The 14957-nt window shown below is 43.2% G+C and overlaps 1 protein-coding gene across 1 annotated transcript in view; it reads left to right on the forward strand.

Annotated features, from left to right (window-relative positions):
* LOC124593809 (cationic trypsin-like) overlaps nt 1-14957 on the forward strand; it is a 64411-nt gene that overhangs the window by 12649 nt on the left and 36805 nt on the right. The window contains exon 2 of the mRNA XM_047132156.1: nt 8984-9213. Within this exon, the coding sequence (XP_046988112.1) occupies nt 8984-9213 (230 nt within the window). The remainder of the gene's footprint in view (nt 1-8983; nt 9214-14957) is intronic.

Genomic DNA, 14957 nt, shown 5'->3' on the forward strand with positions numbered 1-14957 from the left:
AATCATTTAATTCAAGTTCAAAGTTAAATCTCTTATTTCTAAATTGCGTAGATTCAAGTAGCTTTTGAAATGATTGTTGAGGTAGTCCAAGACTAACCGTATTTTACTGAATTTCGATGTGCTTCAGAAAGAAAGGTCACTATTAACTTCAGTCACTAAATTAACTTTCGATTTTCCGGTTTTATTAATTCTTTTGCTAAATTAAGTCAGAGTGTACCTAAATTTATTACTTCTGACAAACTTTCAGTTTTCACACTACACGTGTCAACCTCTAGTTGCCACGCTTCTAGTGCTAATAATATGTGTAATAACCTTTCTTTTTCAGTTACTATAGTAATTGTCCGTAGGACTGGCGACCGTAATTTCCCCCAAATCTCCAATATCTAATTACCGCTAGTTAATTGTTATCGTAATGGACGCACATTTACTTTCTTTATTAACTTTACTCCTTTTCAAAATTAATTTCCACCAGTTTCATTTGCATTTTTCCTTTCATTTAGATGTAACCCTTTCCTCCCTCTTTACCGACAAATTAACTTCGGTGACGATTGCTTTTCCCAAATTTCCATTAGGTACACGCGGTTTAGTTTTTCACTGTCATTAAGGTCGATAAGTGAGGGGGAGGTTACAATTGGACGTAGCGAGTTGCATGAGTTACTGTTGGTCAATAATACCTATAACACCATAAAGACGCCATTAGGTTACCCTCCATTCAGAGGCTGTTGCACGCAGCAACTGTTATTGACTGCCGGCCGGAGTGGCCGTGCGGTTCAAGGCGCTACAGTCTGGAACCGAGCGACCGCTACTGTCGCAGGTTCGAATCCTGCCTCGGGCATGGTTGTGTGTGATGTCATTAGGTTAGTTAGGTTTAATTAGTTCTAAGTTCTAGGTGACTGATGACCTTAGAAGTTAAGTCGCATAGTGCTCAGAGCCATTTGAACCAATTTGTTATTGACTTGTAAATAATAGATTTCAGTTGTCAGTCATCCTTTTGAAATTTTATTGGCAGATCTAGATTTCAGCTAGAAACTAGCCATTCTCAATGCACTGTCGTTTTTTATCAATGCATGCAATGACTCATTCAATGAACTGTGGATGAAGCCCGACCAACAGGCATTACATGCATTGATCAAAAATGATAGTGCATTGAGAATGGCTAGTTTCTAGGTGAAATCTAAATATGCCAATAAAATTTCAGAAGGACGACTGATAGCTGAAATCTATTATTTACAAAAGACGCCATTATCAACACCTCACTGCGTTTGAACAAGGTCGCGTAGCTGGGCCACGAGAAGGAGAAAGACTTATCGGGAATGTAGCCACTCACATTACTGCCCGCAGCGGTGGCCACGAGAATGTCGGTCTCAAGAAGACCGGACACCGGATGGCCACTATAGATAGAGACGACCTTCGTTTTCGACTATGGCTCTGGCGCAACATACTTCATCTGCAACAGCAATTTGAGCACCTGTTGGCACCACTGTGACACAAAGCACTGTCACAAATCGGTTACCGCAAAGATATCTCCGTGGCAGACACCCTGTCTGTCCACTAACCCCAAACCACCACCACTGGCGATTTCAGTGGTGGTCAAGCGAAAGCGCATTGGAGGCCAGGGCGGAAGTCTGCTGTGTTTTCTGATGAAAGCTGGTTCTGCCGCGGTGCCAGTGATGGCCGTGTGTTGTTTCGTAAAAAAACAGTTTAGGGCCAGCAAACTTATTGTCTGCCTGTTAGACGCAATACACCTACACCTTGAGTTATTTTTTGGGGTGCGATTTCGTATGACAGCGGGAGCACTCTCGTGGTTATTCCACGCACCCTGACTGCGATATTCACATATGCAGATGGCGGTAATACCGCGAACAGAAGGTACATCAGGGCAATGCACTGGCGCAGCTTTCACTTGTACTCAGGTCATGTGAAACTAACGTGCTTATGGTCACACGACAGAAATTGACAGAATTTGAAACCGGAATTGTAGTTGTAGCTAGACGCATGGGACCTCCCATTTTTGAAGTCGGTAGGGAATTCGACATTCCGAGATCCACAGTGTCAAGAGTGTACTGAGAATGCGAAATTTCAGGCATTACCTCTCACTGCAGACAACCCAGTAATCGACAATCTTCACTTAACGACTGACAGTAGCGAAGTTTGTGTAGAGTTGTCAGTGCTAACAGACAAGCAACACCACGTGAAGTAACCGCAAAAATCTATTTGAGACGTATGACGAACATATGCGTTGCGCAGTACGACGAAATTTGGTGTCAATGGGTTATGGCAGGAGACGACCGACGCGAGAGCCTTTACTAATAGCATGACATCGCCTGCAGCGGCTCTCACGAGCTCGTGACCATGTTGGTTGGACTCTAGACTACTAGAAAACCGTGGCCTGGTCAGATGAGTCCCGATTTCAGTTGGTGGGAGCCAAGGCTCTTTGCAAGCGGGTCATGGCTCTAAATTGGTGTGGTGTGATGTGAACCGATTATTGATTGGAAATGGTTATCGGCTACTTGAAGACCATTTGCCGTCATTCATGGACTTCATGTTCCCAAACAGTGACGGAATTTTTATGGATGACAATGCGCTATGCTACCGGGCAACAGGTGTTCGCGACTGGTTCGAAGAAAATTCTGGGCAGTTGGAGCCATGGATTTGGCCACCCAGGTGGCCCGAAATGAGTGCCATCAAAAATTCGTGGGCAAAATCGAGAAGTCCGATGTTGTTAGTGATGGCAAAGGCCTACTGCTGCGTTCTTCTGAAAGGCCAGATTCAACAATTAACTCATTACCAAAAGAGTTACGATCAGGTCTATCTGATATGTACGATGGGTGAAAGTCACTGTGAGTGATAATGTCCCTGTTTAAGGAGGAGATGCCTGTCATTTTGAACAATATATCTGTGGGCGAAATTGCCTTTGTAGTGCAGTATTTACAATACTAGGAGGTTGTTCTCAACCATGCATCACTCGCCAAGTTTATAACCTTCTGAAATAGCACAGTCAACGGAGACCAATAAAGATCAATTAGAGGAAAAATGCTGTAGTCGCCAATTTTTGCACAGTGCTGGGAGTTTGAATTGTGACAACGTAATACAATTGCTGATCAGTGTGATGTGAACGTTGGGATGGCGGACGTTTAGAGGTCACTTCTTTATGTTTTTCTCCAAAACCGCACCTTCTATCGCAAATTTTTCGCGGTACAAAGTTAAACTAGAAGAAAAGGTCTTGTTAATTTTTTCTGTGAGACTGTTCCCGCGCTGCAAGGAATGAAATAATCGCATATTTCTTAAAAATATTCATTTAATCGTAGGAAATTAATGTTTAACTTCAAATGAATTGGATTATATACAAATATTAAACGTGTGTACCACGTCTAAGTGCAGTCGAGCCGTATCAAGGGACAAATTGTTTTTCGGATGGTTTAAGAAGATGAAGGGGGGATGCGTAGGGAAGAAGCGCGAAGTAAGATAAGACGCCGGACTGTGTTCATGAAATTCCATACTTCATAGGTCTGCAAATCAAAGATCGAACAGGTACTTCACTACGTTGCAAGAAGCAACTAGAGATTGTGTCAAAAAGTAATGCCAACCCTTCACGGTGCAGCTTGCGAATCACGGGCGACACACTATGAGGACATGCCCGAGGGACGTTAGTTTTCCACAAAATGAGTTAACACTACGTGGAATACAAATATGAGTTAGCAATGAGACTTACACAAGAAATGCGCGTGGTTATTATCTACAAAAATCCCTGCACACGTTTCTGTGCTGCTAGAGGAGGCGCTGATTCCTAGTCATCCTGTGCGGTAACTGCAGCGTTCGTTCTAGAAAGGCTATTGCATCCCACCACGAGCGCTGCTCTGTCCAGTGACACTATCCCCATACAGGCCCTAACGCTCGGGGAAATCTCCGCTGCTTTCACTGTTCTACTAAACTGAAACTGAAGAATATATCGGAACTGTTCCGATATCTCCACTTAGCACTCCATTTCTAGCGCCCACAACTCCACTCACTATCTGGCTCTGAGCACTATGGGACTTAACATCTATGGTCATCAGTCCCCTAGAACTTAGAACTACTTAAACCTAACTAACCTAAGGACATCACACAACACCCAGTCATCACGAGGCAGAGAAAATCCCTGACCCTGCCAGGAATCGAACCCGGTAACCCGGGCGCGGGAAGCGAGAACGCTACCGCACGACCACGAGCTGCGGACACACTCACTATCTCCAAATGAGCAAATGACAACATGCAAACTGAAATCCACAGCTCCACTCACTATTTCCAAATGAGAAAATAACAGTATACAAATTGAAATCAACAGCTCCACTCGCTATCTCCAAATGAGAAAATGAAAGTATGCAAACTGAAATCAACAGCTTCACTCACTATCTCCAAATGAGAAAATGACAGTATGCAAACTGAAATCCACAGCTCCACTCACTATCTCCAAATGAAAAAATGACAATATGCAAACTGCAATCCACAGCTCCACTCACTATTTCCAAATGAAAAAATGACAGTATGCAAACTGAAATCCACAGCCCCACTCACTATCTCCAAATGAAAAAATGACAATATGCAAACTGAAATCCACAGCTCCACCCACTATTTCCAAATGAGAAAATGACAGTATACAAACTGAAATCAACAGCTCCACTCACTATCTCCAAATGAGAAAATAACAGTATGCAAACTGAAATCCACAGCTCCACTCACTATCTCCAAATGAGCAAATGACGGTATGCAAACTGAAATCCACAGCTCCACTCACTATCTCCAAATGTGTAACTGACAGTATGTAAACTGAAATACCAACGGTGAGCTATAAGTAGAAAATGACAATCGACTAACAAACCCATATCAACTGGAATACCAACATTCATAGGTTAGAGAATTCCCTCCCTAGGCCAGACAAGACGCCTCCTGAGACACGACAAGGTAATGGTAAGCAAAACGCAACAGGGAATAACAATATTAATGTGGTAATAGTAAACTGCTGGAGCGTCTGTAGAAAGGTCCCAGAACTGCTCTTATTAATAAACGGTCACAACGCCCACATAATACTAGGGACGGAAAGTTGACTGAAACCAGATGTAAACAGTAATGAAATTCTAAACTCAGATAGGAATGTATATCGCAGAGACAGGCTGGACAGTAAAGGGGGAAGCGTTTTTGTAGAGATAAAAAGTGCAATAGTATCGAACGAAATTGACGGAGATCCGAAATGTGAAATAATTTGGGTGAAGGTCACGGTTAAAGCAGGCTCAAACATGGTAAATGGATGTCTCTATAGGCCTCCTGGCTCAGCAACTGTTGTGGCAGAACACCTGAGGGAAAATTTGGAAAATATTTCGAGTAGATTTCCCGATCATGTTATAGTTCTGGGTGGAGATTTTAATTTGCCAGATATAGACTGGGAAACTCAAACGTATATGACCGTTGGCAGGGACAAAGAATCCAGTGAAATTTATTTAAGTGCATTATCTGAAAACTACCTAGAGCAGTTAAACAGAGAACCGACTCAAGGCGATAACATATTAGTTAGACCTTCTAGTAACAAACAGACCAGAACTATTTGAAACAAAAAAGGTAGGAAGATTTTTGTGTTTAGCAAAAGTGACAGAAAGCAGATTTCAGAGTACTTGACGGCTCAACACAAAATTTTTATCTCAAGCAGAGTTAGTGCTGGGGATCAGTGGACAAAGTTCAAAACCACCGTACAATATGCATTAGATGAGTATGTGCCAAGCAAGATCGTAAGAGATGGTACAACAACCAAGTTAGAAAACTGCTACGTAAGCAAAGGGAAATTCACAGTAAACATAAACATAGCCAAAGCCTTGCAGACAAACAAAAATTACACGAAGCGAAATGTAGTGTGAGGAGGGCTATGCGAGGGTCGTTCAGTGAATTCGAAAGTAAAGTTCAATGTACTGACTTGGCAGAAAATCGTAAGACATTTTGGTCTTATGTCAAAGCGGTAGGTGGATTAAAATAAAATGTCAAGACACTCCGTGACCAAAATGGTTCTGAAACAGAGAATGACAGACTTAAGGCCAAAATAGTAAATGTCTTTTTCCAAAGCTGTTTCATAGTGGAAGACTGTACTGTAGTTCCTTCTCTAGATTGTCCCAAGATGACAAAATGGTAGTTATCGAAACAGATGACAGAGGGATAGAAGAACAACCAAAATCGCTCAGAAGAGGAAAGGCCGCTGGACCTGACGGCATACCAGTTCGATTTTACAGAGAGTACGCGGAGGAACTTGCCCCTCTTCTTGCAGCGGTGTAACGAAGGTCTCTAGAAGAGCGTAGCGTTGCAAAGGATTGGAAAAGGGCACAGCTCATCCCCGTTTTCAAGAAGGGAGGTCGAACAGATGTGCAGAACTATAGACCTATATGTCAAACGTCGATCAGTTGTAGAATTTTGGAACACGTATTACGTTCGAGTACAATGACTTTTATGGAGACTAGAAATCTACACTGTAGGAATCTGTATGGGTTTCGCAAAAGACGATCGTGTGAAACCCAGCTCGCGCTATTCGTCCACGAGACTCAGAGGGCCATAGACACGGGTTCCCAGGTAGGTTCCGTGTTTCTTGGCCTCCGCAAGGCATTTGATACAGTTCCCCACAGTCGTTTAATGAACAAAGTAAGAGCATATGGACTATCAGACCAATTGTGTGATTGGATTGAAGACTTCCTAGATAACAGAATACAGCATGTCATTCTCAATGGAGAGAGGTCTCTCCAAAGTAAGAGTGATTTCAGGTGTGCCCCAGGGAAGTGTTGTAGGACCGTTACTATTCGACCTTGTGGATGACATCAGAAGTTCACTGAGGCTTTTTAGGGATGATGTTGTAGTATATCGATAGGTTGTAACAATGGAAAATTGTACCGAAATGCAGGAGAATCTGCAAACGAATTGAAGTATGGAGCATGGAATGGCAATTGAATCTCAATGTAGACAAGTGTAATGTGCTGCGAATACATAGAAAGAAAGATCCTTTATCATTTAGCTACAATATAGCAGGTCAGAAACTATAAGCAGTTAATTCCATAAATTATCTGGCAGTAGGCATTAGGAGTGATTTAAAATGGAATGACCATATAAAATTAATCGTCGATAAAGCAGATGCAAGACTGAGATTCATTGAAAGAATCCTAATGAAATGCAATCCGAAAACAAGGGAGGTAGGTTACAGTACACTTGTTAGCCCACTGCTTGAATACTGCTCACCGGTGTGGGATCCGTACCAGATAGGATTTACACAAGAGAGAGAGAAGATCCAACGGAGAGCAGCGCGCTTCGTTACAGGATCATTTAGTAATCGCGAAAGCGTTACGGAGATGATAGATAAACTCCAGTGAAGACTCTGCAGGAGAGACGCTCAGTAGCTCGGTACGGGCTTTTGTTGAAGTTTCGAGAACATACCTTCACCGAAGAGTCAAGCAGTATATTGCTCCCTCCTACGTATAACTCGCGAAGAAGCCATGAGGATAAAATCAGATAGAAGGGAGAACCGATAGAGGTACTCAACGTGCCCTCCCCCACACACCGTCAGGTGGCTTGCGGAGTATAGATGTAGATGTAGATGCTGTCCCCGTCTCTATACGTGCTTATTGCTATTGCTATTTTATCACCTCAGTGTATATGCAGGACGGGGATCAGTGTGGCATTCGTGTCTTTCCAACGTTCGTGCATTAACGGGGAAACGTGTTATCACTAAATGCGTCCAAATAGGACCAACGTGCTGTTACTCTTTTCTTGGCTGTCGAAGGCAAACACAAGTAGATAACCATCGTGTGATGAAGAATATGTATGGGGCAGCATGGCTATCGATACCTACCATTGCGAATAGTGTCTTATAATGGGTGCTGCTGCTTCACGATAACTTACGTCCCCATATCGGAATGTCATGTCTTCAGTCATTTAAGAAAATGTCTTCGGAAGGTTGACTCTTCCTGTCGGACGTGGATGTGCAGCGGGTAGTTACGGACTTCATGCAGCAGGACACAGAGTTTCACCAAACAAAGTGCAACGGTGGCATGGCTGCGTCAGCGCTCACAGAGATTTTGTTTGTTTGGCAGACTGATTGTGTACTGTATTGTCTTCGAACAGATACTTTTTTAATCGTTCCTTGTAATATATCGACTTTTTATTTTGGAAATGGCGCAAGTCCATTCTTTCAAAGAAACGGCAGATCACATAAAATAATTTTACAGTATAATCACACAATGTAGGCTTTCACGGCCGGTGTTGTCTTCAGTTGAAACTTCCGGGCTGAGAGGCCGTGGTCGATGTATAAAATTTCCACCTAACGTTTCGTCTCCGTCTGCGGGAGACATCTTCTGAGGTCGTCCAGCTACTGCCACTGAGGCTCCAGGTACTCTCGCATTTATAGAGCGCATTTAGGGCAACACCATTCGTCACGTTGATGCCGACGGTATGTTTATCTTTGGAAGGCGTCATCATTCTCGATTAAAAGTAATCGATTGTCATTCCGCTGGCGCAACGTCGACATTCATGCTTTGTCCAACTTAAAAACTTCCTTTTTTGTATTAAAATTATTATGGTATTCGTGAATCTCTATTGCTTGTCTATACATGCGCGCATGATAACGAGATGTTCGTCCTAGAACGCTTGTCTCATTAAATTTAATTTCGTGGTTACCATCTCGAAAAACATCCTCAGCTACGGCCGAATTTTCGATGTGTCCGAAGCGACAGTTTCTTTTATGTTCGGCTAAGCGGGTGTTTACACTTCTTTTCATTGTTCCAATATACACTTGTAGTGTAGACTCATGGTGAAGAAGAGCTGGATGTCTTCTTGGCAGAGTCGAACGAGAGCTACCGTTGCTACATCTTAATTAGTCACTTTTTTCCTGCGTTTCGCTATTACGCACATGGTACATACATATACTTCGTCCAGAAATGAGTGAGGAGCACTCTTACTGCCCACATGCCTTTACTGGATGCAGGGTGCGCAAGTTGGTCAACCGAGTCGCTTCGTGGTGCATCCCAACTACGACGGCAACAGGACGCTCAACGATTTGGCACTGGTTCGACTGCGGAGAAGACTGAACTTGGGCGTTCGGGTCAACGAAGTCGACCTGCCCACGAACGTGCTGGACCCCGAAGAAGAGCTGCGCAATGGAACTCTCTGCACCATTGTTGGGTGGAGCAGAACGCTGACAACGAGAGGAGAACGGTGAGTACTAGAGTGCCGAAGCACTCCTAGGTCATATTATCGACGTACCGTGATTGCTACGTGTAATTGTACAATGTCGTGTTTGATCTCCCGTTGAAACAAAACACACCGAGGAGCCGACGCGTTATGAGCACTGCCTACCACAATACTGAATGACCCCTGGTGACGTTGCACACACGTGACTCGTCAGGGAAAGATAATAAGCAGAGTAGAGAGGAATGGGAAATCATTTCATCGATGGTAAGGACTGCCACTGTCGTAACCGACACTGACAAAGGGCATATTATTGACGGTGTCTGTGAACGGGCATTTCGGAAATGGCGAAGCTGGTTGGGTTTTTGTTTGCTACTGAATTAAACATCTACAGATAGTGTTTGGAGGATGTATTTAAATTGCGAGCAGACTACGAAGCGTTGGACGTCCACGCTACCTCGTAAAACATGGAGATCGGACGTTTGCCCTCCACATATAGCCGGCCGGCGTGGCAGTGCGGTTCTAGGCGCTTCAGTCTGGAACCGCGCGACCGCTATGGTCCCAGGTTCCAATCCTGCCTCGGTCATGGATGTGTGTGATGTCCTTAAGTTAGTTAGGTTTAAGTAGTTCTAAGTTATAGGTGACTGATGACCTCCGATGGTAAGTCCCATAGTGCTCTGAACCATTTGAACCCTCCACATATAGCAGAATAGGTAGCTATCAATGGGAAACATGACAGCAGAATGCGATATTGGTACAGTCACAAGAGTTTCAGACCACACCGCTTAGCACACATTATTGAATATGGGTCTCCTCTTAAGACAGCTCCAAAGTGTTTCCAAATTGACCCAACAACATCTTAAACTACAATTACAGTGGGAATGAGATTGTTGAGGCTGGGTCCTGGATCGATGAAATTAGTTAGCCTGGTCGGTTAAATCACTTTGCTTGTTACAACGTGTCGATGGTCGTGTCGTGAGATGCTGACAAGCAGGCTAACAGCTGCTGTAAACTTTCACAGCGCCGCGAATGCAGAACGATGAAAGCATTATCATACTCTACAAGATATCGACTTGGACTTCCATCAGAACTGTAATAGTAATTGATGGCACCATGACAGCTCTGGGCTACGTGAAAATTTTTCCAGGCCGTTCATGCTTAAGTATTTCCTCATTGTGATGGCATCTTCCGGCCAGATAATTGTTCTTGTCACAAGAACAGAATCGTGCTTCAGTGGCTTGATCAGCTTGACGTTAAACTCACATTGATGCCTTGGGTGCCAAATTTTCCTAATCTGAAAGCAATAGGTCACAGCTGGGGCGCTTCGGGCTGCGCAACCGCAAATCGCCGGTCCATAATTTACTGAAACTGAGCGGCCTGTAGTAGACATCTAGTGCCACATACGTAAGGGAACCTACCAATAGAGTGCATTCTGGGTATCACGGCAAAGGCCCTAGTATACTCCTTATTATCAATGTCGAGGTCTGGGGTCAAAGTACTGAGACAGTTATTCACCTTCAAGACCGCTGGTCACTGTCCTCCTTGAGAAATGTTCTGAAACAGTTGTTTCAGTGTTACAGGTCAAAGTCATCCTTCGTCAAAGTCCTTCTCACTCCCCTCTCTTCTAACTTCCCTCACTCTGTAGGCCGATTGTGCGTCACTTGTGTTTTGTAGGCCATAGTGAGAGCATCGCGCTCCCCACATATTTTCTCTCATGTGCCTCGACCTTTTATGCATTTTGTTTCAGCTGGGCATAGCGCCCAGTGACATTTCTGCAAAATGTGACTGCATTCGTACACTGATGTTCACAGTTTTCTTACAGTTTTACTCACTATCCCGAAGACCTGCACTTTAAATAAAAAAAATGTTTAACAAGGAACACAGTACATTATTTACACAATTCACACATGTAAACAGTTACAGCTTAACATGATCTTGTAAATTAGTACTTAGCATCGATTAGATGAGTACTAACTTGGTGCTTAGGTGACATAAAAACAGTGGCACCATATAGGTGAGAAACAGGGGCTGCTATACCTCAACAGTGCCGCAGTCACCGATGCACGGCGTGTTGGAGAGGGGACTAAAGTAACGCCAGCTGCAGCAGCCTCCTGTGGTCCCCGACAAACTGCAAGCAGCCTCACACCGGTATCAGGAGGGGTCACGGCTACCTTCCATAAGCTCGACCATAGCGAGGGAGCGGTACAAACAACTGCCCTATTATTGCTGGCCAGAAAGCTTATCGTCTAAGCGAATTCACCAGGCTCTCAAGCGACCAAAAGTATCCGAACACCTGGTATAAATGCTGTCACTATAGTGGTAACTGGAAGTACAATATTCTCGGAATAATTGTGAGGTGCATTTTATCAGGCGTTTCGGCGCATACGTGCAATGTATAGCTTCAGTCACCATAGAGAAATGGGGCAAATCACGTCTTTCATGCGACTGGAAGTGTCGGTTTGTTTCGTGCAACGACTAACTGATTCTGCCTCGTTATTCGATATTCGCTTAGTTTGGATGTATTAACTGGCGTCTGCTTACGTCTATCCTACTCCAAAATCCGATTTTAGGTCAGAGCCCCTAGCACGCAGCCAAGTTTTGATAAAACTATCATTGAGTATGCATAACACTGATTTCATACCATTCCATTCTCCATAAAGCTACTCCTACAAAGTGCCATTGTTTATATCGAAAATGAGATACGTAGTACCTACAAATCACTTTATGATGTTTGGTGTAATACTGTATATATATATATATATATATATATATATATTGCCAGCAATGTATGCCTTAAGTTTTTTAAACAGTGGGACCTCTCCGTGATGCATATTGTCTCCCTTGCAGCTCATATCACAGAAGTCTCACAGACTAAACGAGTGCGTTTCTGTCACCCTTCGTCGAATCTTCTGTTAATCTGACCTCTAGGCGAAGTGTTCTGATGGCTCTTCGGAAGTACACCTCTGCCTAATCCGTGTTTTCACTCTGTATAGTGCGGATGACATTGTACACACAACTCAAAAAGCTCTACCTTTCTAGAAGATGCTGATGTGGACTGTACCTTAAAGTCCTCCCATAACTGTTATTTAATAGGTGTTATAAAAAAATCCACGAAGACTGTAGTTTTAATGGAACTTATGTCAATGGCGAGAATATAATGGAAGATGGATTATTAGCTCCTTGGAGCAATGATCAAAATAGGCGTTGCCGCTACATCTCCAATTGCACACCGATTAGTCCAGCTGATTTGCAGTTTTCCGGTAGCATTTTGTATTCGTCTGTTTTGGTATTTGTTTTTGCCATATGTTTCTGTTTAATTCGTTCCACCATTCCCACATTTCTTTTGTCTATGCATAACACAATAACTGCACTTAAAACAAACAATTTATTGAATAGGGAACGGGTTAGGTCCATCAGATACACTGGTTCTTTATTAGGACCTGTGAAATGGCTTTGTTTGTGGTAACCAATCACAATTCCATAATATCTTTATTTAATGGTGTTGTGAAGAATAATGTCCAAAAGCGACGTGTATTGCAAATTACCAACCTGTCTATGACGTTACCTGATAACTGTGATTCACAATTAGAGATCTTCCATCACGTATGTACATTATGACAATCAACTTGCGTCTGTTTTGTGAACACGCTACTCTTCCACACTTCCAAAGCACCTACTTTGAAATCACATGTAGGAGCGTGTATTTATTAAAGTATCAGCCTCGGCGTCTTTTTAATTTGAGTACTCATTTCCCCCGAATAAGTGTTTCATAAGCACACTCTTCTGTAGATGATATTCCCATCGGCATTGCACCTGATCTTTCTATTTTGTGTGTTACACATCACTGCACTATAGGTCGATCCACATGCCATCCCCTAGGTATTCTCCTGCCGCTAGTGAGTTATCACCAAAAATGTAAGAGAACAGAGGAGGGTCACTTTGCATATTTATGTGTAGTAGTTACATCGATTAGCGTCGAGGTGCATTTATGAAACAGTATCCGAGCCTCTGTATACGTGCCATGCTTTTCTGGGTGCATTGCGGAACATGGCACAAAATACTTCTTGTTAGTACGAAAAAGGTCATTAGAGCTATAAATGAAGAGAGAGACTGTAGTATATATTCCTGATACAACCCTCATAGCAAAAACCAAGCACATAGCGCGATTTTATAACGAACAGTCTTGGGAAACCACATCTTTCGTGGTTGAGTTACATTTCTCCCAGGCAAGGATATACCTCCTTTCAGCTTCAGGCGCATTATTTCTAAGTATTTTACGGTAACTACTGCTCCTGGCAAAAATGAAGTAGAACATTAATGGGTTTACTTCCTGTATCCAGTGTCAACTACATGTTCTGTGCACTGTTCGCCACAACTGCAACTGACCTTCGTTTGTATTACGAAAAAATATAAAAAAAGAAAAAAAAATGTCCTCTTCTAGCAAGAACCGAAGTAACAAAAATCCAATTTCACTTATTGTTTGCCGGCCGCGGTGGTCTAGTGGTTCTAGGCGCGCAGTCCGGAACCGCGGGACTGCTACGGTCGCAGGTTCGAATCCTGCCTCGGGCATGGATGTGTGTGATGTCCTTAGGTTAGTTAGGTTTAAGTAGTTCTAAGTTCTAGGGGACTGATGACCACAGAAGTTAAGTCCCATAGTGCTCAGAGCCATTTGAACCATTTTTGAACTTATTGTTTACATTACATTTCCACCATCCCCCTTCCTCCCTTGTTTATAAAAGCAGTTCACATGTTTTTCCTCCTGGAATAGAATCTACGCCAACAAAATTCAAAAATATTAGTTTGTGCGTCAGTTTGTAGTGTTTTCGTCTTGGTTGTTGGTTACTTACCGATTGTCATTTTTCATTTGTAGTTCGCTGTTGTTATTTGAATTTACATGTTGTCGTTTTTTCATTTGGAGGTAGTGAGTGAAGCTATGGAAGCTAGAAAAGTGCCAAGTGGAGAAACCGGAACAGTTCCGACATATTCTTCTGTTTGGGTTCAGTAGAGCGATCACAACAGCGGAGAAAGCCAGAGACGTTTTCGCCTATGTGAGGGTAGTGTCGCTGGACAGAGCACGGCAAAAAAATTGGTTTTATCGTTTTGAGGAGGATCGTTTTGACATTACAGAATTTCCACGTTAAGGAAGACCTTCGGGGTTCGATGAAGGTCAATCAAACGCATTAATTTACAGTGATCAACGGCAGTGTACTTGGAAACTGCCAAATGTTACGAATTGTAATCATTCCACCATCGTGCGACATTTGTATGCAACGGAGAAGGTTAAAAAGTCTGATGTATGGGTATCACATCCTCTAAGCCAAAATCGTAAAAATCAGCGGATTGCCATATGTGCATCTCTGCTTGCTGGTCAGTAGATGGCTCGTGAACAACACCGACCATTTCTATGCTGTATCATTACTGACGACAAGCAATGGAGTCTTTATGCTAACGTAAGGAACAGGTCGGAATAGTTCAGCCCAAACAAGACAGTAGCACTTCGTACAAAGACCAGCGTGCATTCACGAAAGATAATGTTACGCATCGGTGGAACAGCGACACCGTAGTGTACTACGAATTGTTTTCCCGAGGTCTAACAATCACCTGTGACATTTATTGTCAACAGCTGAGACGTCTTGCAGACGCAACCCGAGAACGACGACCAGAAGAGTGCGTGAAATGATGCTGCTCCACGATAACTCCCGCCTGCATTCTGTTAGACGGACTGAAGACGCTGCACTACACTTATTCACCTGATCCTATGTCCTCAGATT

The sequence above is a fragment of the Schistocerca americana genome, chromosome 2 (genome assembly GCF_021461395.2).
Source record: "Schistocerca americana isolate TAMUIC-IGC-003095 chromosome 2, iqSchAmer2.1, whole genome shotgun sequence".
NCBI lineage: Eukaryota > Metazoa > Arthropoda > Insecta > Orthoptera > Acrididae > Schistocerca > Schistocerca americana.